At 44.9% G+C, this 24,138-nt stretch overlaps 1 protein-coding gene across 2 annotated transcripts in view; it reads right to left on the minus strand.

The window, feature by feature from the left end:
• SGSM1 (small G protein signaling modulator 1) overlaps positions 1–24,138 on the minus strand; it is a 1,887,833-nt gene that overhangs the window by 1,161,200 nt on the left and 702,495 nt on the right. For both annotated transcript variants that reach the window (XM_069619387.1, XM_069619388.1), the window contains exon 4: positions 17,774–17,936. In XM_069619387.1, the coding sequence (XP_069475488.1) occupies positions 17,774–17,936 (163 nt within the window). The remainder of the gene's footprint in view (positions 1–17,773; positions 17,937–24,138) is intronic.

The raw sequence follows: 24,138 nt of genomic DNA on the forward strand, positions 1-24,138 counted from the left end.
TTCAATGTCACTAATGTCAACACATAAATGCATTGTGTAACACAGATTGTGCCTCAGATAACAGGTAAGTGAAAAGTTGCATTTTTGAAGCATGAGATGGTCCCTGTTGAATATTCTCACAAACAATACAGACTGTTTTTGGAATTAAACAGATATAAACGAATTGAGAATTGTGTTTGATAAAATATTGATATTCTGGTAGTGAGAAAAATATTTCTGACAGATTGTCCATCTGATTATTGATCAGGAGTTATTGATTGTGTTTTGCGATCAGATACCAATCTAAAGAAGATTAAGGAGGGAGTTATGGATTTCAAAATAGAACAGGATTGTGTAATGGCTAGATATTCTATGCATGGGAAATAGCAGTCACAGGATTCTGAGTAGTGGATGGTAAACATGAGGGAAAGAGTGAAGCAAGTGGGTGCACATATTTGGGAAGAACAGTGTGAAGTGGGAAAATGGGAAACCACCCTCCCCCCATTCTCATCCAAAGGATCACGGCCAATGCAACCCCCGCGAGAGGAGTTCGACCAATTCATCCCCCCACCGGATGCCCAGGTCCCCTGTGTCTACGGCCCACACGCCCGGGGAGCCAGCCTACTAGCACGTCCAGGTCAAGCCGACGCCTGCCTCATGGACCAACTCGATTAGACAAATACCATCATCGTTATAGATGCCATGACGACATAGCCAACAGGCAAGAACACATGTGCCACCATGCACGCTGGTCACTCACACACCAAGCCACACGAAGAACATACTCAGTGCTATGACGTAGCGGACTGACACACCCACGGACACACATTGTTGTTATTTTTCACATAGGCCTCCTACAGCACCACAGAAACGCAAGACGCCTAAAGAGCTTGTGTATACATGCTTGCAAATGCTTTCTTGCTACCTATTCCTATGAAGACGCCACCATAAATATCTAATGCTGCTTGTGACACTCTGTCGCCCCGTGACCCCCATATCATGGATTATGTACTGCCACACAGAAATTAGGCCTGAGTAGGCCACAAGCAAGAGTCACCAGGCAGGACTCGCAGATGACAATTATCCCAAGACGAAAAGCAAAGCGCTGACCACGCAGAATGAGCTCCAATGAGAGCCCACAGCCAGGGCCGCAATGTTGCAACCCACATGCCGTGCTCCCAGTGCCAAGGTTACACCTGTCACCGCCAGGCACCCCTCAGAGCCGAAATCCAAATGAAATGCTCATAATTCTGCTCCAGCTACGGTCTCTCCACACGTGACCAAGCCGAACTGACAAGGTGCCAAGCTCACGAGACAGAAAGTCCCCGGTGTCCCACGTCTGGGACACAGGCTGCAACAAAGAAGCAACAAGCTGGACACCTACAGCGATGGGAAAGGCATGATCGTCAGCCACTAGCAAGACCTGTCCATTGTCCACCACTAACACATAGTTACACATTGTTGCCAGCAACAGGTACATCGCGAGCAGGGAACGGCGATGGTCCCAGGCTTGGGGGCTCGCGAGGGAACCAATCAGAATGCGAGGGGTTCACCACTGACGCCATTTTTGTTAGCCAATCAACAAGTGTCCCCTTGTAACTAATTTGTTATAGCAATTGTTAGGGACAGTCCAAGTGTACCACCTGACCCCTCCTTATCCACTAATATTCCCTCCTATAGGTAACTATACTAACTCTACCACTCGGGAGCCAACCCAAAATGGCATTAGGTTTTGTGATAATTTTTCCCAGGCGATGCAAGTAGTGCGTCATACTATGGTAAAAAGGGCCTGGGAGCCCTGCTAACAGTGAGAGCGTCTCCCTGGATGCATACTGGCCGAGAACAATCCCTGCCGTTACTATAATAAACAGCAGTAATTACTTTGCTCTTGTGTGTGTCTCATACTCCTTTTGGGACGCGGGAGGAGTTGGGGCCTCCCCAGCCCCAGAGGTCCGTGGACGGCTATGCCGTCCCCCGGGAGATCACCCCGACAAGTTGGAGGCACTGCTGAGATCTGTTTGAGGTCTACCTAACCTAAGGGCAACTACCAGGCCTCTTGCAACGAGGCAACCCGGCAGCGCGGCCCCCTCTGCCGTTGCCCCCTTTTGAGGACTACAGGACCAATCGCAGAACTGCGAGAAGACCGGACAGCGCAATCCGGACATTGGCCGTCGGGAGCCGACTTGAGAAGTATCCCGCCCACGTTTGGCTAGTGTCCAGGCGTGGTCCAGATGAGGTGAGGTGGCGAGCCACTTTTTTAGGGGTGCCCGCAGTCGAGCGGCCCCGGCTCACAAGTACTTGGTGAGTATGCACACCCAACCAGCAACGTAATGTTGTGCGGGAGGGGGGAGGAATTATAAAGAGGGAGGTGGGCGGTTATAGCAGTGTGTGGAATTGATTTTGACTGATCAGCGGCGATAGAGGTGTGAGGTGTAGCGGGGCAGGCATGAGGGCCGTCCCCTACAGCGCCACAAAGTGAACTGGGTGGGGCCTCGGGCACCCACGTACGGCTGTTAGAGGGCGTGGATTGGTCTAGATCGCAGACACCTGTATAAGAGGGGGTGTGGCTTTCCTATGAATTGACGTTGTAGATCAATGAGTAGATGAGGATCCCTACTAATTGAATGTTGTAGCTCGTTAAGTAGATGACATTTTCTCGCAGGGGGTAGCTAGATTGTTTACCAAGAGCGGAAGATAATTGGCTGGTTAATCTCCCCTGGGGAAGGGGCGTGTCACACGCGAGGCGACGCAGCGTGCGCAGCCCGATTATATTAAGTTAATGGATTGGTGATTCCTCCACACCAGACGAAGTGGGAAGAAAGCTGTGGGGTTAACGGGGAATACAAGTTTAACAAGATAGCGCGCGTTAATAAGGTTCTGAGAATTGCACGAACTTACAATATCTTGTAGAGGTTGGTGACGTCACCCATAGGACTTGTATAGGATACCACGGCCATCTTGCGTTCATCAAGCGGTGGTCGGGGACAGGGGGTACGAAAGGATAGGAGCAAAGGGGGAGAGGCGGCCACGTACGGAGAAATCCGGCAGCGCTCGAACAGGGATAAGCCAAGGGGGTCGAGGTGGCAGCGCACAGAGAATGCCGGCCGCGCTCGACAAAGGGATTGCACAAGAAGAGGGAGGGGGCAGAGCAGACAGCGGGGGCAGGAGCCGGAGGAACTAAGTCGAAGGTGTGCCAAGTACGGACAGCACAGGAAGGTGGGGCAGCCCAGAGGCACGCCGCACAGGACACATAGCCACAGGGGGCTTTTTGTGCCATGGCCAAAGGGGGCCATAGTAGCACAATCAAAAGAAAGAATACAAAGGTTAAGAACTGTAAGATTGAAATTGCCTTCCTTTTCAGTGGACAGTCAGAAGTCCCCAACCTACGGGGCCAGGTAAAAGGTTGAGGTTGAGAAAAGTAAAGTTGTAACATGGCCACGTACTATGGGGGGTAGAAGCAGGGTGGAGATACATAGGGAGCGCTTTAACTACACCACTCCAGCACATCTGCACAACATTGTCACCACACAAAGAGAAAATAATAAAGTACAGTATTGAGTGGACCCAAGGAGCAGACAAAAAAATAAGGGTACCGTGGCCGCCCAATGGCAGCTTCGATACGTACACCCAACACTATCTGCTAACATACCTTCACAATATATACAAGGGGAAGAAGTTAGCAAACCACTTAGAAGTTTTTGATCTCTGGAAAATGTTCCAGGGAGGTAAACCAGGAGACCCGGGAATGTTCGCGGTACAGGGGGTGAAGGAGGAGAAAGGGATGAAGGAAGAGAAGGAGGTAAAAGAAGAAAAGGTGAAAGGAGGGGGTGGGAGTGCAGCAACCAAGAACCTACCCAGCACTAAAGAAAGTGAGGAGGAGGCAGAAGGATCATTTGCGGTAGCAGAGGCAAAGGTTAAAAAAGAAGGGGTGGAGGACATGCCAATGGCTAAGGTAGTGAAGAAGGAGGAAGGGGGGTTGTACCCAGTAACAGAACTTAGAGAAGCTGCCTGACAGCAACTAATGGCTGCCGAGGGATACTCAAGCACTGCATACAGCCCTCCACCATACACACCCACAGCCGACTGTCAAAAAAGGATGGGAGCGGCGGGTACGGTAGACTCAACCACAACACCGGCAGAAACGGGGGGCGGCAGGAGGGCCCTGGCTAATTTTGCAAACGTAGGGCCAGAGGAGTGGGTAGCAGCACAGGTGCTTCTGAAGCTCCAGGGAACACTAACAGGGGAAGAGGAGGACGCGGTAAGAAAGATAAATAAGGAAGAGATGGATCACACACAATGAGGGCATGAGGTAAGTAGGAGGAGAAGGGCGACTTTCACAAGAAAAGGAAGAGATATTAGAGGAAAGGTTGGCAGAATTGAGGAACGTACGAAGCGCACTGATTAGGCAGTTCGAGAAGGAAACACGGAAGAGACAGGAGGAAAAGAAGGCGCATAAGGAACAGTTGGCGAGAATGAAGGAACAGGCGGAAGAAAGGAAGAAGGAAGAAGAGTGCATAAGGGCAGTAGCAGAAAGAGTGGCATGTGCAGAACACAGGGAGATGAGAAGGAAGGAGGAGGAGAGGGAACAGAATGATAGGGAAATGGGACTGTGAAAAAAGAAGATTATATCTGAAAGGCCCGGAAGTATGAGGAAGGGAAGGTTATAGAAAGCATACTAAAGAGGGAAGGGGGAATATGGGGGAAAAAAGAAGAGGAGGACAGGATATTAGCAAGGGTGAGTGCAGTGGTATTGGAAGAGCTCCACAGGAAATGAGCGGAAATAGGTGGCGAAGTAGTGGAGAAGAAGGAAGAGGAGAGAGGAAATAGGAGGGTGGAACACGGAGCAAAAAAGTACACACGCCAGGACAAGAACAAAAACTTCAACACAGGGGGCTGCGGTTAAAGAAGGTGAGTACCAGGATGTGGACTTAATAGATTTAAGGACAGTGACGGGGGGGGGGGAATGCACAGAGTGGGGATTGACATTTCCTGATGGATTCTGCAGTGAGGAAGAGAAAGGTTCGAGCACCAGTGGAAGAGATGGCAATAGGGAGAGTTTAGACAAATTATATATAACGCGCACTAACTGCGAGTCACCATGGGCATGCGAGAGAAGGGGAGAACAAAGCACAGGAGAAACAAAAGTAAGGGAGGCAACCAGGAAAACGGCACACCCACTAGCACCAACACCTGTACAAACACCACGCCCACTGACACTGACCCCCGCACACACCCCATATGTCGGCTACTTAGGGACCTTGCGGGATGCAGGCAGGAAGAGCGGGCAAGCACGCGCACGATGGGACCAGAGGGTGACAGGAGGGGGAGGAAGGACGCAGGAGGTGATAGAATAAACTACTGTAACATTGATAGCATTGAAGAATTACCTGATATGGAGGAAGATGATGAATATGCTAACATAACCACACGGCATCCGGGGGAGGTGAAGGAGTACAATCTAATGCTCTGCTAGAAAGGGGAGGAGCCAGACCACAATATTTCCCCTGATGCATGCCGATCAGGAAAATATAAAATGCAGACTTCCATCACTAAGTGGGGGAGCTGGAAAAAGGATATATGAGATGGACAAACAAACAGCGGGGCAACATTAGCAGTGGGAGACGTGAAGGGACTCCTAATTTCCATATTGGGGGATGCCGCTGATATCTGGAAAAGGGCGGGATTCCCAGGGGTAACAATAAGCAACACGTCACATGATGGGGCATCATTAGCTAACCGCAGGCATGTGCTCTGGCAGGCATTGAGGGTTCAATACCCAGACACATCAGACATAGGAGCAATAACCTCACACAAGATGCATGAGAATGAAGATCCTGTTGATTACATCCAGGAGATTCAGGAGAGGTGGCGCTTGGAAACGCGGGAACTGTGGGACAAAACACTAGCAATATTTTACCACATACTGATACAAGGGCTCCCGGAGCAAGTACAAAGACAGTTGAAGAACTTGGTGGGGATGGAAGCAAAGGCGTGGCCAGAAATACAACTGACCATAGTGGGCTACTGTAGAATGTGGCAGGAAAAGATGAAACAAAAGGAGGAAGATAGAAACACAGAGATGAAACAAAAGGAGGAAGATAGAAACACAGAGGAAGCGAAATTGGTCCAAAAGAAGTTATCAAAATATGCCATGGAGGGAGCACTGATAACAGCACCCACACCTAGACAGGCCACAGTGACACAAGACACAACACCACTACAGGTATTACCAATACAGCAAGCACAGGTAATGACACAACAGATGCCTCCACCCCCACCATACACAGCGCACGCGGGAGGAGGTTATATGAAAATGGGAAATGGGTACTCGAATAACTACAGAGGGAGGGGCGGGCAAATGAGAGGGAGAGGATATGGCCCACCCATACAACAACAAGGGGGAGGGTTCAGGGGTTATAAACAACAAGGACAGCAGGGGTACCAAGACAACATGGGGGGACTTCAATGGCAAGCAAAAGAACCACTGACATGCTGGATATGTGGAACAGTGGGACACATGTCACGCACATGCAGAATGAGGCCACAACAGGCAGCCTGGGGGGAGCAACAACAGCAAGGGCCTATGGGGGAACAACAAGTTTACCAACAACAGCAAGGGACACAGCCACAACTACCACCACAACAAGCACCAATGCCACAGCCACCATCACAAACGTACACACAACAACCACAAATGCCACAACTACCACAATAGGCACTGCAACAACAACTACCACAACCACACATACAAACATACACGCAAACACAGCAGCAGCCAATTGCAAAACAACAACAGCAGGTCCAAACAGTGCAGCAGCTCACACAAATACAGAACAATGCAGTAGCATCGACTGACACACCTGTAGCACAGACACAGCTGGGGAAGGTGACCATACTGGGTCACAACCCTTACACAGGGAATGGACAGTCACTATACCCACAATAGGACAGCCCACAGATGTCTTTGATGTGTCCCATCCTATCAGTAACACCTAACCCTGCGGAGGAACCAGGCTAGTTGACACGGGGGCCCCTAGGTCTTGCATAAGGAAGGGAAAGTTTAAAATGTCAGGTGAAGGTAGGAACACTCAAGGATTCTCTGGGGCTCGAGGGTTGGTTCCCTTCACTGATAACATCTCCTTATCTGTAGGAGATCACAATATGTCTCTCCCACTGCTGTACTCAAAACAATCACCAGTGAACATACTGGGTAGGGACATCATGAGCAGATTGAACATGACCATCTCCTTTACTGTCAAAGGGATAATAGGCTCTACACCAGGCATCAACATGCTCACAGGCTTATTACTACAGGCTTATTGCGGCAAAACAGTAGCCAGGGCAGGCCCAGTAGATGGATACCTCTTCCAATATGGGACAGACATGGCAATAGCGTGGCTACCAGGGATTGAATGGAAAATTCGGAGGAGACCAGCAGCTTACCTTTTCAGACCCGAAACACCAGCCAGCGAGAAGGAAGGGGCAACAATGTCACTGAACATTGAGAGCATTGTAGCGACACCAGACTACATTGCAGTGCATGCCCAGGACAGGGAAGGGAGAGCATGGAGAGCAGTTATAGCACTAGCAGAGGGGTGCCGACTGACTCAGGTATCTGATGAGGAGCTCTTCTCAGACGATAATGGAGAGGGGGAGATGGTGTTTGGAATGAGCGTTTACATCTGGGTGACAGTGCAATATAAAGATGTAGCACAAAAGATGGCACTGACACTAGAGACACCAGCCACTACAGATGTGAAATTCTATGAGGAGGATCTGGCAGAAGCACCAGCATCTCTATGGACCACCAGTCCATGTGACATGGGCTGCATCAAAAGCATTGGAGGGGTGAAAATAAAATTGAAAAAAGGAGCAATGCTGCCAAAAGTAAAGTAACTTTTCCTGTTGCTATGACTTATGTATATTGTCATGCACTATTGTAGATCATCTAGGGACCCGTAGGAAATAATTAGGTATATTAGTACCATCTCATTTGAATTTTAATGTTTTATTACCCACAATGCCCCTATAAGTTTATTACCTATAGTCATGCCTGTGTGTATTATCATGCACTAATTAGGGTCAATTGGGGCCCCATAAAAGATAAAGGAGTTTGTTGAAGCCATCTCATTAGAATTCTAATGCTGTCTTACCCACAATGCCCGTATCGACTGTGATCAAACATCTAAACTCATTAATGCATTAGTCGATGTCATCCCATATTGTCTATACCAATTAGCTTTGACAATATTAGGTGCTCTGTTGCGAGACCATATTACTATTGGAGTCCAAATGCACATCTCTACTTGTACAGTTTATAACTAGGCAGTATTTTTCCCAAGACACCACAATGTTATTATTGAATTTCAATCCATTTGTTTAAGTCAATTGCCATTTCGTTTGCATAGCTTGATAACTATTTCTTTCTACAGGAACACATTCATCCCACATTCATCCCAGGTTCTTGGTTAAGGCCAACGGTTGTACATCTCAATCTACATATCATCCAAGATTCCATTTGGTTCAGGAGCAATTTTTGGTCACCTCCTCGACTACCGCATCTCACTTTTTGCACCCCAATGAATCTGATATCCGTTTTGTCTCCCTCCTGATATGATTCCTGCCAGTGACTAGCTAGTGGTAGTCTCTTATCTTTATTACCCAGACTGGATAAAGGTTCTCTAATTCGGATACGTAATTCATGTATGGTGCTATCTAGCTACAATCATTTACAGATACAAATGATTGCATACACCACAGTTCGACAATTGATACAATCGTGAATTTTGATTGCCAAACCATCATGAAATTTAAAGGTATCACATTCTGAATGCACAAATCTACACATGCTACAAGTGCCACATTTGTGGAATCCGTGCTTCAGTGGTCTCAGCCAATCACATCCTGTCCTGACATTCCATTGTGGTCTTAAGAATAAAGGGGTCAATATATTCTTGATAGTGGGAATTCTTATATGTATAAACTTAAGTTTGGTACCTATGCATTTCATTAAATCTGGGTCCATTCTCAATATATACCAATGTTTGTGCACAATTTTGTGTTGGTCATCTAAGTTACTTGAAAATTGAGTAATAAAATTCACATTTTGATTTCGGGTTTTGGTATCTTTCCTGATAGGGTTCAACATCGTCTTCCTGTCCATCCCATTAAATTTATCTTGTACTTTGTTAACACACTGTTGTGAATAGCCCAGAATCTATTGTGTAAAGAAATCACATTCTGATTTACAGATAAGAGTCCTCGCTACAATTTCTACGGGCTATGAAGAATTCCCCAACAGGTACATTTTTTACAGTACATTTCTTGTGGCAGCTCGTCATGTGTAGAGTTGAATTCACTTCTGTTGGCTTCCTGTATGTTCTGGTCTGAATTTTGTCACCTTCAACATAGATTTATTGCTGTTACCAGTCAGTTTTACACCAAATTATTTAGCATTCAGGTAGGCAACAAAGGCCGCAGAAAGGTCTTCACTACCATTCCAAATGATAAGAATATCATCTATGTATCTTTTCCACAAAATGATACTTGAGGCAAAATCAGGGTTATTTAGTGCATGAGTTTGTTCATACTGTCCCATAAAAAGATTGGCAAATGATGGGGTATATTTGGTTCCCATCGCCACTCCTTTGGTCTGCAAATAGAATTCACCATTGAAAATAAATATATTGTGTTTAAGAGTGAAATTCAGAAATTCTTTGACCATCTCAATGTGTCGTCTGTGTGATGCCGAGAAGTCTGCGAATGTAAAGTCAATCACCCGAATTGCTAGTTTATGATCAATGGATGTATAAAGTGATTTGACATCAAGTGTGGTCAATAAGTAGGCATTACACCATTCCAACTCTTCAAAAATCTGTAAGACTTGGGTAAAGTCTCTAATACATGATGGTAACACAGTAATGGCATTATCTCTATATTCTGATAGGCCTTCTGTAGCCCAAGCAAAACTGCTTACAACTGGCCTGACCTCTGGGAGGCTATCAAATGGCTTATGAACCTTGGGTAAACAATTAGATGGTTGGTAATTTTGGCTCTGTGATACAAAGATACAGTCGCCCATTACCCATTAACATACCTACTCTATGGCACTCATTAAACAATGATAGCATTTATTTTACTACTGTCTTAGAGGGGTTGCCCATAAATCTCTCATAACACCCAGGTGTGGATAAGTGTGAAATTCCCATGTTGATGTAATCTTCCCTATTAAGGAATACCACATTGCCCCCTTTTTCTGCCTTTTTAATCACAATACTCGAGTCCTCTGCTAAGGTCTTAAGAGTTATGTTTTCTGCTTAGGTCAAATTTCTGTTCTTTGATTTGACATGATTCTTATACCTATAGAAATGGATTTCACATGTTACGGCTTTGTGAAAAGTCTCAATAACACTTTCTGAAGTGGATTGAACTTCGATCTGGATTTCAATTCTTGTATTTCCAAGTTCCTCAGATGAATCTCTAATTCTTGATAGATATCTTCCTGAGTTTTTTGACAGCCTATTTTCAATGTAAGCAGTAGGTGGGTGTTTTCTATATCTGATATAGTAAGGTGACTCTTTGGCATGTATGTACGTGGTAGGTGGTTTATATATTTGACCTTGATGGTGAAAGAATTTCTGAAGCTTTAGTTTTCTGACAAATTTATATAGGTCAATCTGAAATCAATGAGATTGGATGCCACCGTTGGGCCAATGATAATCCTTTATTAAGTTCAATAATCTCAGAGTTGCTAAGTATCTTATCGGATTGATAACTAGATTTTGTTCTGTACTGGTATGTTTCCTTTCCTGAGGCTGGACCTGGTGAGTCTTTTGGTCTGTTCTTGACCCCCTCCTTCCTGCCCCTGTGTCCGGCTTATCTTCTTCCTCTAAGGACATTCTTCATGTTGATGTGCCTGACTTTACTGGGTCCTGACACCATACGTGTTTGGAGCTTGTTCTTTGGTTCCCCCTCTTGTAACGCTTGATTGCCTCCAAAAAGAAACGTTCTCAGACTGGTAGACCCCTGTGTGATATTTGACGTATTACCAGTTGTAGCAGCCAGACTAGCCAGACTAGCCAGCCAGACTAGCCTCTTCTTCAGATTCTGGCCCTAGATGATGTTTTATAATTATAATCATACCGTGATTGAAACGTATAGACCCTGTCATCCCTATGATCCTTGTTATCCCAATATTTACGTAACTTGATTTCATCCTTATAATCCTTGAGAATTGAGTACATTTTAGTGTGATTTCTTTGTTTAGTGCTTTCTAGGCTATTCATATCTGCAATTTCCCTTTCTTTGTTAGAGTTTTCCTCGTCATGGTAGGGATAGTGAGGGGTTTATCCAATCTTTTAATTTAATTTAATAAAATGGCACATTTTGAAAAACCTTTACAAAGTTGTCCGGCTCACATTCCTGACCAATTACATCACCCAGCCCTTAATTCATCTACTGAAGGCAGGGCTCAAGTGGGAGTATAGAGACTCAGAGAGGCTGTAAAACTGAAAACAAGTCTTTCTAAAGTTCTCTGCTTGGCTTATCCTGTTAAAAACAATGAGTTTTTCCTAGAAACAGGATTTTCCTACACCTGTTCAAATGTGATCTTGCATTAGAAGCATGATCAGGTTTATAAGGAAATTTCACACGAAAGTATGACAAACTGTCAAAATAAAAAGTAATGCATGTGAATAAGCCCTCCTGGCAATGGTATAGGTGTTGAAAAACTGCTGCCTGTTGGTTCATGGGAAAGCTATTTTAGTTATAACCACCCACCATCCTCTTCAATATTTGCAGAGCAACTGAATACTGACTGGGAATGTCTCCAATTCACATTTTACTTTCTGGCTTCTTTCTATACAAGGCTACACTGTCAACATTAGATATGGCCAAAACAAGATGAGTTTGAAGAATCAAGGATTAGCAGACCTGAATGACTTTGTATAGGGTAACTGGTTAGAAGATGATGAATTAAAAACAAATGACAATATGGATACATATCTAGCTGCTCCTAACAATGTATATGAAGAAAATACCTGTCAGGGAATTCCGATAGTTTATGTGGATGGATGCTCCTTCTATATCACGGAAAATAACGAGAAGGAATTAGTAGCTGGCATTTGAAAAGCTTGGAACTATGATACTCGAGAGCCCTCAGACAGTTATAAAATTGGGCCCTGAAGTAGTCAGGTAGCAGAGCTGATGGCCATATAGCAAACTGTCCTTACTACAGTAAATCAACAAATCCAGGAACTGGTGACAATTCATTATTCAGATTATGTCCAAAATTGATTTGTTCACCAGTTTATGAACTGGAAAGCGAGGGATTTGCTGTGTGCTAACAACAAACCCTTGAAACATGGAACCCTGATAGAAACCATAGATGACTTGGGGAGATAAAACAACATGATGGGATACTGATAGAAGGACAAGTGAAAAGGGATATAGGTTTACAATAGCACAATCTTGTATTACCGTAGCTACTCTAAATCACAAAGAAGCCATACTCCAAGACTAAAAAAGAGACATACAATAAACATATTGAAACAGCCCAATCTAACACTAAGTGGCTATTCAGAATCTTAAAGGTACTTGAATCCCCTGTCACTACACCTGACACCTGCCCCAAAGACAACACTTGGTGTGCGAACATTCAAAAGGCCATCCTTGGAAAAATCGCCACCCTTCAAACAAAAATTCCTGATAAAAAAATCAGTCTGCAGGAAAGCCTGTACCATAATACACCCCTGGTTAACATTAACGCCAACCCTGAATCTGTGAAACCATTCAGCTTTGCCCCCCTCTCCATCATCGAAGTTGAACACATTATTAATAACCTTAAACCTTCCAATTGTCAGGGTGACTCATGCCCTGCCTCCATTATCAAAGAGGCCTCGCATAACCTAGCGCCCTTTATCACCACACTCAAACTCCTCATTCAGCCCAGGGATTGTCCCGGACAACCTTAAGGATGCCTGGGTTATCCCTCTCCTCATAAAACCCACTCTGGATGCTAATATACCCACTAATTACAGACCGATCACCACGGTCCCTTTCCTCTTAAAAAGTCTGGATCGTGCTGCTTACTTACAGATCCAAGATTACCTGGAAACTAATAAACTCCTGGGACTGAGGCAATCGGGCTTCCATCCACGATACGGAACTGAAACTGCTCTGTTAGACCTCAAAACCCAGATTGAAGACCTAAGAGACAAGGGTAAACTGGCTCTTTTACTTCTCTTAGATCTCTCCGCGGCTTTCGATTTAGTAAATCACCAAATCCTATGCCGCCACCTCAAAACCGCAGCCCACTTTTCGGACAAAGCCACAGCCTGGATTACTTCCTTCCTTGCTAATAGATCCATGAGGGTCTTTTCCCCCACCGCCACCGCTGAGCCTTCACCAGTCACTTGTGGAGTCCCTCAAGGATAATGCGTGTCACCGACACTCTACAATGTGTTTACTAAAGCCCTTTTTGACATTTTGGATTATCTGTGTGTCACTTATACAAACTAAGCCGATGACACCCAGATACTTATCCTTCTCACAGACGACCACAAAGCCGACTCTCTAGCCATTAACGCCATTTATCAATTCATCCAGGCCTGGATGGACCAACACGAACTGTGTTTAAATGACGAAAAGACTGAGCTTCTCATCCTTGGCTCCCACCAAAGACTCAGTAAACTAGACGCATCGTTTAAATCTTTCACTATTGATGGTAACCCCATTAAAGTGGCTAAAGACACTAAAACACTTGGAATCTATATCGACTCTACCCTTTCACTAGCGAGGCAAACCAATGCAGTATCATCGGCTGCCTCTTACACATGCAAGCTTATCACAGCATGCCATCCCTTCCTATCTTCATCCAACTGCACTACACTAGACAGGACCTTGGTCCTATCCAAAATTGACTATTGTAATGTCCTCTACCTGGGCACCAACCAATGTAACATTAAAAAGTTACAAATCATTTGGAACAATGCTATCAGAGCTGCTCTGAACTTGCCCAGGAACCTCCATATTTCTGACACCAGACGTAGTCTTCGATGGCTTTCAGTCTCCCAAAGAATCTCTTTTAAAGCAATTGCACTCACTCACAAAAGCCTCACCAACCAAGCCCCTAGCTACCTAGCCAGCAGATTCACACCACAAACATCTGCGAGACCTCTAAGAAGTGCTCAAACCAATTGCCTTGCTATTCCACGCTTCAACCTCGAGAAATCTAGTGGTCGCAGTTTCCCAATACCAATACTGAATGCAATCAAAGTAACTAACTAATTAAATGGTTTCTTGTATAGCACAACTCTCACCCTAAGGTCTCAAGGCACTCAGGTCATCAACAACAAAGATAAGCAGAAGAAAAACACTGGGTTAACAAGAAGTTCCAGCTCTATACAGCCAACGCATGTTTCGACCTAAACAGTTCTTTTTCAAGGCTGAGGGTCATAAATATAGCACAGATCCAATATAGAATTTAAAATATGCGAAACATATGCTATTGTACCATCATTAATATTCCATATAAATCAAGAAAATAAATGAGTTATATAATCATTGAATAAAATTTCAGTTCAATAGAAAACAATGATCATATGTTCAAAGAATAGCAAGGAGGATGGAAGAGAGAAAACAAACTAGATTAGTACACCGTGAGGATATTGGGAAATTCTGCAATCAGTCCTGTGGTCATTGATATCTTTTACCCAATGAGGCATTCACAGTCATGTAATGTTAAATATCTTAAACTGAGGGGTCGGAGTGCCCAGTAAGGAGTCTTGCAGTGTAAGGCTAAGGGGTGGGCAGTAAAAGGTATCCGTAGACAACAGTAAAATACATTACACAGTCGTAATCACAAACACAAATGCCAATATATGACATTTTCTTGTAATCCCTGTAATGAGATCCTTCGATGGACGATGTTTATTTTCTAAGTATTTTTTTGGCTGAAGAATGACACTAATTTACTACTCTCCAATGCAACAATCAAACCCCACAATCTGGGACAAGAAGCAGGCTGTTTTCATCTGAATACGTCATTTTATTTCAAATTATAATCAATGATTTAAAAGTCATCAACCACAATATTTAAATTTATACAGTGTGGCATACAAGCAGAGAACCCTTTGTTATATATAAAACAAATCTGATGTCATTATTTGTCAATGGTTTCAGAGAGAATCTAAGTGAATTATTTTAGTCAAAGAAATGGTTTGCATCTTTAAATCAAACAATCAACATCAATTTGACTACATTGAAGAGTTTATTATCCTATTATCTAGAATAGTCATTCTTATTTGTTTTTCTACGTATTGATGTTTGTGTGAATTGGAATGAAACCATTGGCGAGACAACAGCAGGGAGGTTGCATTGTCCTTACTGTAGCCTGTTGTAAGGGTGCGGGAGGAGGAGACTGACACACATGTGGCATGGTTGTTGGCATAAACCTTTATTACTAATGAAAATAAAGAGAAAATCTAACTTTCCTTAACTCTAAGAGGGGTGTCCCTACCTCAACTAAAATACTAAAGGTACCGTCAAGATGTCTGTGTAAATCAAAGTCCACCATCCTGTGTCAAAACCCTACTTCTGTCCCCAACACTTAAAACTAAACTAAAGAGGTAGTGGATCTTTAGTATCACCCCATTATTTTGCGGCCAAAAATACTGTGGCCGAAGATGCAGTATTTCGAAATGCACATTTCAACGCATTTATATGAGGGTAGGTTGGGTTAGTACATATTATAAGGGGAGTAGGGAGGTTGCAGGGGGTCTCCCCTCGCATATAAGTGCGTTGAAAAGTGAGAGTAAATAATATTGGTATATTCGTCCGCTGTATTTGTTTTTGCGAAATAAATCACATAGATCAAGCATCTTCTTGGTCCAGAAGAAGGGCTCCCTTCTTCTGGACAGTGGATCACAGTTCCAGTGGTTAGGTGTGATCGTTACATGAAGGAACTACTCACTTCCCCAGACCTCAATCCCTTTCCAAGACACAAAATAAAGTTCCAGGTTGTAATGACAAAAGGTAGTAAAGTTATCAATTATAATTCCAAATAAACAGTTCCAGTTCAAACATCAACGTTCCTTATTGCCCATAGTAGCCTCTTCACTATTGGGTTACTGGAGAATGCCTCCCTTCTCCAGTTGTCTAAACACAAAGCCAGGGGAATGACTCCCTTCCACTGGACTCTGTCCTCTTGGTTCCACAATTTCACAATACATGGGGAATGACTCCCATCCCCTGGTCTTCCTGGGCTTTGTCCTCACACTCTCTGGGCTTTTACTTTTACAGTTTACAACGCCAGGGGGACTATCTCCCTTCCCCTGGCCTTTCTTGGCTTTAGTTTCACAGTTCACAAAACTAGGAATAATGTCTCCCTTCCACTGGCCTTTCTTATTCCATTTTACACAGAACACAACACCATTGGGAATAACTTCCTTCCTCTGGCCTCTCGTATTCTTAATCTCACAGTTCACAACAACAGGGGGAATGTCTACCTTACCTTGGCCTTTCTTCTCTTTCCTGCTCTAGCAGACCTGGGTCACTATCCTGCCAGGTACTGCCACAAAGAAGATGGTTTAAGGCTTCCTTCGTTCTTGTGTGCAGGTTCCAAACTTGGCTTTTCTCTTCTTCTCGCTTTGGCAGACCTGGTTCACTACGCTGCAAGGTAGTGCCGCGAAGAAGATGGCCCAGGAGGCTATTTGTTATTGGGTGTGTGTCCCAGACCCATCACCCTTCAGCCTTTATGGTGTTCCTCCAGCCATCCTGGCATGCCAGATACCTGCAGAGTACCACTCACAGGGGGACTGTACTGTCAGGTAGCGGCCTCACTGCTCATGGGAAGGGGCTCCCCCTCGTGGAGAAGTGATGATATCTAAAGATTTGTCACACTTATTGGTACTGAGTTTACCTAAAGGTAATAATAGTCAGACCTTTAGCTTCGCACTAGGAAGGTTCTGGCCTTGACCCTTTTTCTGTTTTTATCCATTCATTCTGTATTATGTTTACCCCTTAATACTTATTTGAACTACTTCTCACTTAAAACGTCCATGTTTTCAGTCTACTTTTTGGGGTGCCAATTTGGGAGTAACCATACCTATTCACCCGCTTTTCTACCTACTTTGAGTTAGACCTTACTTCTCTGGCATAGATTTTCCTATCTTTTGGTTGGAACCCTGCATACCTTTAGGATAGATGGTTTCACACCGCTCACCAGGGGTCTTTGAAAAATCTCCATAAAAGTACCATTTTTGTTTTTTTTTTTGTTTCTTACTGAATGAATAACCTTTACACTTTCCATTAGTTTTATTCTACAGGCACCATTTCTTCTCCTTAATTACAGTATCATGCTCTGATTCTCAAAGAAGCATAACAAGCTTTCTCTGTAAAGTATAGTGTTTATTGGATATTTTGTATTCTTTAAACCCATGGCCCAGTAGATCTAAAGAATATGATCTTGAAGATCTTAAATCAAAAACCTGGTGGTATCTGTGGGGTGAGTAGCAAGAGATTATAAATCGGTTATACCACGCATCCTCAACCTATACACTTTGAAGAATTGGTGGCATGTACAGCAGAAATTCAGCAGAAACGGTATTGGTGTCCCTATTTATCAGAACAAAAAAACCTTTGAGGACAGCGACTCCCTCATCACAAATATTAGTGTACTTTGCACATAAACCAGACATTAGTTCTCACACGTGTGAATTCATTTCCATTATACGTGGGGCTAAAGTATTAATGTGTGGACTAATACCAAGACTATTTTAGTAAAATGAAGGCTTACCTGTTCTCCAACAGTTGCTCTAGTTCTTGGACCTTTTTACAAAGCTCCTCTGCCAGAGGAAAACTCTTCCCCACCTTCATGAACAGAGCAGCGATTTTATTACTGCGAAGGAATCCGGCAGCTCTCCTTCGCAATCCATGAAGTACACACGCCTCAACTGCAGCTGTTTAAACAAAAACATTACCATTTCAGAACAAATCCCTTTCAAATGTATGTATGTTTCAACAAGCGTGTACTGAATAGCACAGTTATCAGGCACACGAATAGCTCCAGTGTTCATAATATTATGAACACACACTGTTTGCTCAGTTTCATATTGTCAAGTCTAAAGGCTTCAGATAATAACTTTAGGGCAACTTCATGCTGACCTTTCCCCTTTACCTCAACTCTCCCCTCTGAAAATATGTCTATACATAATCCTTTGCCAATGAAGGGACTAAGAAGTGCAGGACTAAACTTGTAGTTGCATCATTTTACAAACATGATAGCCTGTTAAATAAAGAAATCACATTAGATGCTCAAACATCAAAGGGGTATCAGGCCATCAATCATCAGCAGAGGCAGTGTTATTTCAGGATAATTTCCCACCAAGGCACATACCACTAATACAATATAGAACAGCAAAACTATATAACCAATATAAAAAATCATAACATAGATATAGGATACAATAAAAACAATACATGCAAACATCCCTGTTATTTAACATTCATAAAATCATGGCCATTTTCTATGGTTCTGAAATGCAATTCTACCTTGAAATAGTTTGAGCCTGATCCATGGAATATTTTGCACGGTTCAAAGTGACTTTGCACTGCCGACATGACCCCTGATTCATGAAATGTGAAAAGTGTCTTTTTGAAGTGCTAAGTCGCTCATTCACTTGTTATTTTTCCTGCTTTGCTCATTTGCACAAATAAAGGGGGCATTTCTTGACATTTAAAAGAGTATCCTGATTTCACAAACGGGATATCCTTTTAAATGTCTAGAAATGAGCCCCCCCCTATTCTTTTTAAAACAGGAGCAGGAGGCAGGTGCAAATCATGGCAGGATCGTTTCTGAGCCGTCATGATTTTCTTTTGAAGTGTCACAGCCGCTGACTGTGATTGTCACACTAGGGTTTCTATCCCCAAACTGGCCTTAGCTACTGACCAGACATTAGGGGTTTCCGATCAACAGTACTAATCCGGGGCTACTGACACCTGGGCTAGGGAGGGAACCCAAAGGAAATGAGAGTGAGAGAGAGACAGAGAGAGAGCGATATATAGGGGGACAGCCTTAGGGATTTCAAACAATGAAAAACACTTAAACAATCTCAATGTCAGCTGTAATTCAGTGCAAGGAACAGGTGCAAGGACACGCATATGTCTTATAAATAAAGTATCTGAAGCTCTCATTTTAAAGACACTTTTACTACAGCAGGACCTGGCTTTACAGCTGCATTTAAAACTTTACCTTTGAAAAGACTGCTTAGAAATCACAATGGAAAGCTCTTAAAAGCACAAAGCTAGCTGGTAATGGTAATGTTTATTCATAAAGCGCCTATACACAGGCAAGTGTTTCAAAGCGCTCAAGGAGGGAGGGAGCATGGGGAAAAACAACAGTCGTTCAGAGCTCTTGGAATTCTGAAACAATAACAGTCTGCACAGGCAGAGTAAGTGCATATAGTACAGTTAACAATGGGGATAATAGCAAATAGGTCTGACAACATTTCTGCAGTTTTTCCAAGTGCAAAATAAGGCATAACCATGCAGGGAGTGAAGACAGGGGAATAGACAGATGATCTTTAGGCATGGTGCAATCGGAACGTGCAAGTGCAAAGACGGTTACAGAAGAGTGGGTGCAGGGGAGACAGGTACTAGGGGGGGTCCTAGTGCACCCAGTCGGTGGAGACTGGGGTAAGTGCAGAGAGATGCCACTCACTTGGGTCATTATAAGTGCAGTGATAATGAGGTGAGTGTAAGGCCCAGCGGCAAGTGAAAGAGGACTGGCAGGGGTACCTGGGACCTGTGAGACTCTGAGGTACACCAGGCGGCGCTCACTCGCAGATGGTTGAAGTTAGATGAGCTGAGGGCTCAGGAGGGACAGTATTTAGGTAAGCATCGTTGCAAATAGGTAGGTCCCAGGCCTCAGAAAGCCTTGTGGATAATGCAGAGGGTCTTGAACTTGATCCTTGCAGCCACGGGGAGCCAGTGGAGGGAATTCAGCGCTGGCAAAATCGAGTCCCTGGGCTTGAGGCCAGGATAAGTCTTGTGATTCTGTTCTGGATGAGTTGTAGAGGGCGCAGAGCGGAAGCAGGGAGGTTGAGAAAGATTCTGTTGCATTAGTCTAGCCTAGAGAGAACCAGGGCTCTGGAAACGGTGAGACGCTGGGGGAAAGTGAGAAAAGGTAAAGTGCCTCTGAGGAGGTGAAGCTGATGGTTGGACTTTTTAGAGATGTCCGAAATGTGGGAGGGAAAGGAGAGAGTGGATTTGAAGATGACCACAAGGTTTTTGGCCTCGCCGGTGGGTGCGGGCTCAGGACCAAGGGGGGCCTGTCACAACCCGTGACCCAGAACCCCACTGGCATGGTCACATGCCAGGTAGGGTCAGGACTCAGGGCTCATTTGGGGCCCCAAAGGCCTTGCATTGTCATCATAGACTCTCCTGGAGTCAGTCCTTCCGCATTCGGCGCCAGGCTCATGTTCAGATTGGGACTTTACCTTGAAGGGACTACTTTTCCTGTGAAGGCCTGCAGCCAACATGGAGGCACCCATACAGTCTAATTCCTAGGAACCAGACTGTGCGGTGCAGTGTTTTAGGGTGTGTTAGCCTGGACTACTTTACCTGGACTATTTTACAGAGGGCTATATAAACCGCACCCAAGCTACAGAACGTGCTTCGCGTTATTCTGCAGCCAGCAGCGTGACGCTCATCGGGTTCAGATACCAGCTCCCGGCGATCCTTGAATAGTGGACCTGCAGAGGAGACAAAAGAACATCATTAGCAGTCTCTGCTTACCTGCAACTTTCCATCCGTCGTTTCCTGCTGTCCACGGTCTTCCATCCAGTTGGCAGTCATCAGGACATCACGCTTGCACCGGAACAAAGCACCTGGAGGGAGAGAGAAAGAAGGACAACGTTAAACAGGTTACTCACGGCATTCACGGCAGTAATCACAAAATCCTCACCTGGCTGGGCATTTCTTGACGAGTTCTGCTCCGGAAATCTTCACACGCCCAGAAAGACCATCGCAACCTGAAAAGGAATAAAGAATACAGGTTAGCAAGAAAAGACATTAGCGCGCCGCACTTCGCGCTTAACCTACCATCCATCATACGCTTCTGCATCCATCATCCTGGCAGGAGCCTGATCCAAGTAGCACACCCACCGAATCTCTGTGCACCTAAGGGGAAACAAACAAGAAAAGACATTATTAGCAAGAAAGGAAAGCAAGGACATTTAAAGACTGCTATAACCAGACTTACCTCCTTAAAGACACTTGAATGGGTTAGCACCAGTGAAGTTAACTCGGTCGCTTCAACCCGCAGAAGACTACGCGCCCCTGCACAGAAGGCAGGATGGAGAGCACACCAGACATCATAACAAGGTGAGGAGTGGGCCATCGGATCGAGTCCAGGGGTCTGGTGGAAGGAAACAAAGTCTGTTCTTAAGCCCAGCCCTCCTGTGTTTTCAGGCCCGACCGCCACAGAAGGCATCGTCCAGAATTGGGAACGTCCAGGGTGAATCCGGCAACCAGGGCATAAGGGCGTCCCTCTGGATACCAGGTGAGCGTATCAGGGCCGGCCAGAGTGAGTGGGAAGGCGGGTGCAGGGTTCCCAATGCAAACAATCTCAGTCTTGCTGGCAGTGAGGCAGATGTAGTTTGCAGCACACCATGACTGAATAGCGTACAGACAGTCAGATATGAGCGAGGAGGAGGAGGCAGCTGAGGGTAGCCTGAACGATAGTTGTGTGTCATCCACACAACACCGGATTTTATAGGTGAAAGTGTCAATCACACGTGCCAGGGCAGCCATATAAACATTGAACAACCAGAGGGACAGGTTAGATCCTTGGGGAACGTCACAGGTTGAAAGAGCAATAGTAGAGAGGAAGGCTCCAAGTTCCACCTGGTATGGGAAGTCGGAGAGAAAGGAGGTTAACCACGACAGGGCGTGACCTGTGATTCCCAGGGTGTCACGGAGGCGTGCAATCAGGATGTTGTGGTGAACCGTGTCAAAGGTAGATGAAAGATCAAGGAGTATGAGGACAGAGGTGGTGTTAGTGTCAAGATTTGAGAGCAGGTCTTCACCGGTGTTCAGAAGAACAGTTTCCGTGCCTCTGGATGCTCTGAAGCCAGATTGATGGTTGTGGAAGTAACCAATAGATTCAGTGTGGAGGGTCAGCTGAGAGATAGACAACTTCTCCAGGAGTTTGCCCAGGAAAGGAGTGATAGAGATAGGATGGTAGTTTGCCAGAATGGAGGGCCCTGAATGGAGCTGAAAGAGATCTGGGCGGGGGATTGTCAAGGAGAGGCAGGCAGTGAGTGGGTGTGGCCCTAAGAACTAGCAGGGCCATGTGCCATGAACGGGTAGTGTTCCCTTCTATTTCACTTGCAATGCCAACAGATTCGGCATATCGGCAACACTTACAGCGCCACCTAATAGCTAAAACTAAAAAAGGGCCCAGTTAACTTAAGAAGAGATACAGTAACAGGCAAACATTCAAAGGAATGCACAATAAAGATAAATACCAAAGAGCAAACATTTGGGAGTAAGCAGACCAAAGCAGGTGGGTATTTATCAGACCGAGGAGCAGCTAATAACAGAGCATTTTGCTTGTTTTAATGATCTGCAACTTGGATGATGCCATGAACTGCTGCTGAACACATTTAATAAAAGGGAAAGGCTTTCCCAACCCTGCAGATGGTACAAGCTCCACTGAGCAGTCACTGAGGGATTTCTTCCAAGAAGAGCGATACAGCAGGGTGCATTGGTAAAGCACACGGGTTGAGGATTTCTTTTGAGGAAAGGGGAAGCGGTTGCCATAGGGCTGGATCGGGAAGGCCCAGAAGTCTTTTGATCTTTTCGCTTTCCAGTGGCTGTAAAACAGCCTGATACACTTGCGAGAATTCTCAATAGAGGTTTTGTGGCCAGTGTGCTGGAAGGCGTTGAGATCCATGATTGGCTCTTTCTGGTACCTCTAAAGGGCCAAACATGCCTTGCAGTTTATTGTTGCTGCCTTTGGTCTTAACAAGAGCCTTTGCCTCTCCGTAGGAATGAGTAGGGGCCTTGGTAGCCCTTTTCTGATGCAAAAGACGAGGTGCAAAGGACTAGGCAGTAGCCCTGAAAGATTGTAACCTTTTCTGGCTTGCATCCTCCCAACTTCCAGAAAGATTGTGGCTTTCAAACAGCATGGCCAGTAATTTTGCCTGGATGTCTTGTGTTAATTTGAGGTCTGCACATTTGGTGACAGATTATGGTGCCAGATACCATGGACCTCACTGCACAGTCAGCTGTAACCGGACCAGTTTACAAAAGGAGATTTGACATTTCCTTGCCACTGCATATGAAGTGCTGGAAGGGTCATTGTAAGGCAGGCGATAAATGCTCCCCATGTTTGCTGGCTGTACTTCAAAGGCAGTAGGATACTGTGCCAGAGTGCTTCACACATTTAATGAATGCAGTGCCGAATTGCCAGAGGTAAACAATTTTCTGCCCCAGTCATCAATTTTTTTATGCGATCTCTCTCAGGGTATCAGCGATGGGAGGCCTGGGTTGGAGACCAGGGTGTCCTTATTGAGCTTCTTCCTTCCAGACTTAGTGAGAGGGGCGAGGATATCAGATAGAATAGCAGTTAGAGAAGATGGAGGAAATTGAGAGCACCATAGAGGGTGCATTAAGGAAGGAGAGCACAGGGGAGAACAGGAGAGAAAAGGATGCACAGCACAGAGCTACGCCACACAGAAAAAACAGGGAGAGGTCTAGGGAAGGGGTAGAGGGAACAGAGGGAGACAGAAAGCAACAGCAGAGCACAGATGGATACAAGTCAACAGAGGGCAGTACAACAATGAGAAGATCTCTCAGATCTAATAACACCCATCAATTGAAGACGCCGGCCTGTAAATCTAGTAACGCCATGAATTGTGCATTGGCAAAGTCTGCACCTAGGGCATGGAATGCCCTTCCACTTGATCTTAGAGAAATGCATTGCACAGCAGCTTTCAGAATAATGCGAAAACGCTGATATTCTTCTAATGACAAATCGAATTGTTGACCCTGGTTCATTGTAGATGACTGCCTCCTCTTCTTCCCCAGGACATAAGACTTGTGTATATGTGTTTATGCATGTCTCCTTTTTGTGCACCTGTAAACCTCAGGGTCCTT

The sequence above is a fragment of the Ambystoma mexicanum genome, chromosome 10 (assembly GCF_040938575.1).
Source record: "Ambystoma mexicanum isolate Mex_15411 chromosome 10, UKY_AmexF1_1, whole genome shotgun sequence".
Lineage (NCBI taxonomy): Eukaryota > Metazoa > Chordata > Amphibia > Caudata > Ambystomatidae > Ambystoma > Ambystoma mexicanum.